Source organism: Mandrillus leucophaeus, unplaced genomic scaffold (assembly GCF_000951045.1).
Source record: "Mandrillus leucophaeus isolate KB7577 unplaced genomic scaffold, Mleu.le_1.0 Scaffold264, whole genome shotgun sequence".
Lineage (NCBI taxonomy): Eukaryota > Metazoa > Chordata > Mammalia > Primates > Cercopithecidae > Mandrillus > Mandrillus leucophaeus.
This window is the reverse complement of record NW_012102743.1, coordinates 2,396,466-2,401,308: the sequence shown is the minus strand read 5'-3', so window position 1 is coordinate 2,401,308 and position 4,843 is coordinate 2,396,466. Positions and strand designations below refer to the sequence as shown.

Sequence of the window (4,843 nt, the reverse complement as noted above, 5' to 3'; positions counted from 1 at the left end):
ATTACTTCTATATTATTAATTTTATAGAGAATCCAAATAGCATTTTATTAAGTAGACCATTAGTCGGTCCGAGTTAAAATTCTGCTACTACAGCAAACTACATGTATGACTCAAGACAAGTTTCTTTTTTGTGAGACCAGAGTCTCGCGCTATCGCCCAGGTTGTAATGTAGTGGCGCGATCTCGGCTCACTGCAACCTCCGCCTCCTGGGTTCAAGCGATTCTTCTGCCTCAGCCTCCCGAGTAGCTGGGATTACAGGCGCGCGCCATCACGCCCTGCAGTTTTAGTAGGGTGAGGTTTCACCATGTTGGCCAGGCTGGTGTCGAACTCCTGACCTCAAGTGATCCGCCTGCCTCGCTGCCGAAAGTGCTGGGATTACGGGAGTTAGCCACCACGCCCGGCGGAGGCAAGTTTCTTCGTTCCTCACTTGTAAAACTGGAATACTGTCTATTTTCATAAGGTTAAATCATACAACACAGGTAAAAGCGTTTCAGCACTCAACGAAATTTTTCTAACATAACGAAAAACTCCTGCTTGCTCCTTGCCTTCCCCTTGGACTCAACGCTTCAAGTCCCGACCAATCCCTCCGAGAGCTCAGAGGGAGCCGCTCTAGCAGCCTACCGCCACGCAGTGCAGGGGCAGCCGGGAAGGGGGCGAAGCCCGGAGGCCAGAGCACGCACTTCCGCCCACGCCTTCCTCACAGCCAATCGCCCACTAGTGCCCCACCCCTTCCGTTCTGGGAAAACTCGAGCACCAAGAAAGGCTTCCGGCGGGAGCTGTGCAGCTCCTTATCATGGTGAGTTGGCTGTTGGGGTGAGGGTTTCGGCTGTAGCTGATTCGGTTTATCTTATCTGGTCCCTAAGCGGCCTTGAAATCCCTCAGCCACCCGGAGGAGGGGGCATTGAAGTTGAAGTCGGGCCCCTTGGCTGGAGCGGCTGTCTCCCAAAATGTTCTCCTCAGAGTTCTGGTCCCCTTTGGTCCCTCACCTGTACCGCAGGCGCTCCCGAACCAGGCCCCGCTGCAGGCCGAGCTTTCAGCTCCTGGCGAGTTTCTGACTTCCCTCTGCCTAGATTTCTTTAATGTAATAAAAGTCTTTGCCAGCGTCAACAACTAGACCACTAACAAAAGATCTGAAAACAAGTCCACAGCAACAACTCTAATAGTGATTGTTAGAGCAGTGGCGATAACGCCAGCGGAAATAAAGAAGGTTATTAATAGGGTTTTAAGGCAGACGCCTCACTCTGCAATTTGGCTTTACTAAATATTAAGTAGCCTGATTACGGCAGCAACTTTCATAAGCGGAGTAACTGCAGAAAGTCAAGGTGTTGGTAGGATGTCTTATTGCTGCTTTGTTTCTGCGTTTGTGGAAACTAATGGAAGACCCAGTAGACGTAATGGCTGTTGGGATATGGTGTTTTCTCTCAGATTTGTTAGAATTGGTCATTGTTTACCTTTAGAGCTCAAATATATAGCTATGAACTTTATTTTAAAATAACCAGTTGGTTGGGATTTCAAGTGTCAGAGTGGTGTGTGCCTTTTGAAAATGCATTTACTAGAAAAATTCATGGAGTACTTATTGATAACCTACGTATGAAAGAGACCACATTTCTGTGCCTAAGCTTTTGTCACTGTACTAAGTTTTTTACATAAGTGGATATGGTCGGGAAAATGTCTTATTCACACTATGTTATGTAAATTTTCTGTAATCCTTTTACACACAGAAAATGGGTAAAAGTTTGCCCTTTTTGGCTAATGATCAAATAGCCTTCAGTTATGCTCTTTTTCAAAACATTCACTATTGTGTAGCTTGTAGCCAGAGTTATATTTCTAAAATTTGACTACATCACTCCCTTACTCAAATTTTCTTTCTTTCTTTTTTTTTTTTTTTGTAGCACTCAAGATAAAGTCCTGTTTAGCATGGCATGCGAAGCCACTCATTATCAAGCTTCTTACTTTTACAGCCTCTTTTGTTGTTGTTGCTGTTGTTGTTGTTTTTGAGATGGAGTTTCCCTCTTGTTGACCAGGCTGGAGGGCAATGGCGCGATCTTGGCTCACCACAACCTCCGCCTCCCGGGTTCAAGCGATTCTCCTGCCTCACCTTCCCGAGTAGCTGGGATTACAGGAATGCACCACCACACCTGGCTAATTTTGTATTTTTAGTAGAGATGGGGTTTCTCCGTGTTGATCCGGTTGGTCTCGAACTCCTGACCTCAGGTGATCCTCCCGCCTCTGCCTCCCAAAGTGCTGGAATTACAGTCGTGAGCCAGTGTGCCCGGCCACAGCCTCTTTTTTTTTTTTTAATGCATACACGTATGTAACATCCGTATTTCAGCCACAGTGAATAGCTTGCAAATCATGCTGTATGAATTGAGCCTTTGTACCAACTTTGTATATGCTCTTCCATCCGCCTGAATTGTTCCCTGTCCTCTACCGGCTGTCCTTATCAGAATAACCCTTATATATCCTTAACTATTTTTCATGAGCCTTTCCCCCATGTTCCAATATACTGTTAGTTGCTTCTCCTTTGTGCTCTGGTGGTACCTTGTGCTTTTATACATACACACACACACCAGTTTTGTTACATAAAGCTGCACAAAACGAATACATACAATAGAAACTTGCCTATAATACTGATGATTTGAAGGGATTTGAAGGTAAAGGGACAAGAGACTTAAAATTCAGAGGTCTTTCAGGCTGTACACCTTCATTAACTCACAGCCCTAATTTAATAAAGTAAAGCTTGAATCTCTTGTGCTTTTTACCATTAACATCTGTAATCCTTACAGACTGTGTTAAAATTGTGTATTTATTTGTCCTTCTCACTTTCTAGACTGTAAGCTCATTGAGAGCAGGACCTATGTGTTTCACTCTGGTATTCCCAGAGCTTTGTATAGTGCCTGGCCCAGAGGAAGTTGTCAGTAAACATCTGTTTTATAAGACACTGAAAACCTATGGCACTGTATCTTTATGCTTGAAACATTAGTATTAGTCATGCAGGGAAACAGTATTTAAGGTTTATTTTAAAGGATATTGAGAAAAGGTTTTGTGTTTATTAAGAACATGCTATGTGAAAGCAGTACTTTCTTAGAAAATACAAAGAAAAATACAAATAAAACATCTGTTTTATAAAGCACTGAAAACCTATGGCACTATATCTTTATGCTTGAAACATTAGTATTAGTCATGCAGGGAAACATTTTTTAAGGTTTATTTTTTTAAATAAGTATTTTAAAATATTGAGAAAAAGGTTTTGTGTTTAAGAATATGCTATGTGAAAACAGTGCTTTCTTGGAAAATATAAATAATATAAATATATGATATTAAAATATAAATATATAAAAACAAAATATAAAGAAAAATAGCCTTTGTCAGTAGTGAAGTTACTAAATTATAAAGCAATGCAACAAGTTGAAGGCTATACTTTGATTAATGCAAAATAAGTGGCATTAAAAAAAACACTACAGTTTGGAATGATCTAGGAAGACTTCATTTAAGAAGTGAAACATGAAACTAAGTACTTTGTGCCCCACTCTAATACTCTTAATCTAGTACTTGTTTCTCATTATATGAATAAGAGCTTGGGTTAGACAGATCTGGCTTTTTCACGCAAGAGCGGTGTGATAAGGCAAAGAGTAGACCAGTTTAACCGAAGTTGAGGGTTTCTATATGGAGTAAAAGGTAAGACTGGAAAGAAACAGGCTAAGTCATTGAAAACCTGGAAATTCTGGTTGTAAAATTTGGAGTTTATTCTGATAGCAATGGAGAGCCAATATAATTTTAGGAAGAGTGATATGAGCATTAGGATTTTTCTTTTATTTTCATTGTCAGGATGGCATCAGAAGTGGCCTTCTGCCTCTTAGAAACCTTGTTGATTCTCTTAACCTGAAACTTAAAGTCGGCTAGGGTTAAACAGAAGATGTCCAAAAATAACAGTATTAAGGAGAATTTTTTAAATCTTTGGAACCAAAATATCTCACACGTAATTCCTTAAGAATATATATACATATGTACATACACATATGTAATATTTATACATATGTGTGTGTGTATTTATTTATTTATTTATTTTGAGATGGGGTCTTGCTCTGTGGCCCAGGCTGGAGTAAAGTGTGATCCTGGTTCACTACAGCTTTGACTTCCTGGGCTCATGCAATCCTCCCACCTTGGCGTCCTGAGTAGCTGGGATTACAGCCGTGTACCACCATGCCTAGCTAATTTTTTTCTTTTCAATTTTTTGTAGAGACAGGGTCTCAGTATATTGCCTAGGCTGGTCTTGAACTCGTGGACTCAAGTGATCCTCCTGACTCAGCCACCCGGAGTGGTGGAATTACAGGCATGAGCCACTATGGCCAGCCAAGAAAAAAATATATTTATTAATATTAACATTTATTAACATCTAAAGTGAAAATAGCATATTCTTTTAAAACTGGATTAGCTTAGCTGTCAGGTTATACACACACAGTGGTCTTTATTTGGATATAAAAATGGTAACATTTTTCTGGTGCTTTATTTTTACTTTTTTCACCTTTCTATTATGAAAATTTTTATACATACACAGAAGTAGAGAGACCATAATATGAGCCCCCTTGTACCTGTCACGTGGCATCAACAATTATCAACACTCTGCTGTTGTTTTTCTTATGCCAAATATCTAGTGCTTGGCCTTTTTTCCTGCTTTTCCTGAGTCTCAGCATAATGCAACTAATGATGCCTAAGCTTTGAAGAAATGAGTTATCCCTCCTTATAACCACTTAATTGCTCTCTAGATGCTATGTAGGAAAATCATGCTTGCATTGGATTTGAAAGTTTTTTACATTTATATATATATATATATATATATTTA

The 4,843-nt window shown here is 40.1% G+C and overlaps 1 protein-coding gene across 2 annotated transcripts in view; it reads left to right on the top strand.

The window, feature by feature from the left end:
* Positions 1–739: 739 nt before the first annotated feature.
* Positions 740–4,843, top strand: part of SLC30A6 (solute carrier family 30 (zinc transporter), member 6) — a 71,527-nt gene continuing 67,423 nt past the window's right edge. The window contains exon 1 of one of the 2 annotated variants that reach the window (XM_011984244.1): positions 740–796. In XM_011984244.1, the coding sequence (XP_011839634.1) occupies positions 794–796 (3 nt within the window). In that variant the 5' untranslated portion in view covers positions 740–793. The remainder of the gene's footprint in view (positions 797–4,843) is intronic. The other variant, XM_011984245.1, reaches the window with a different exon arrangement.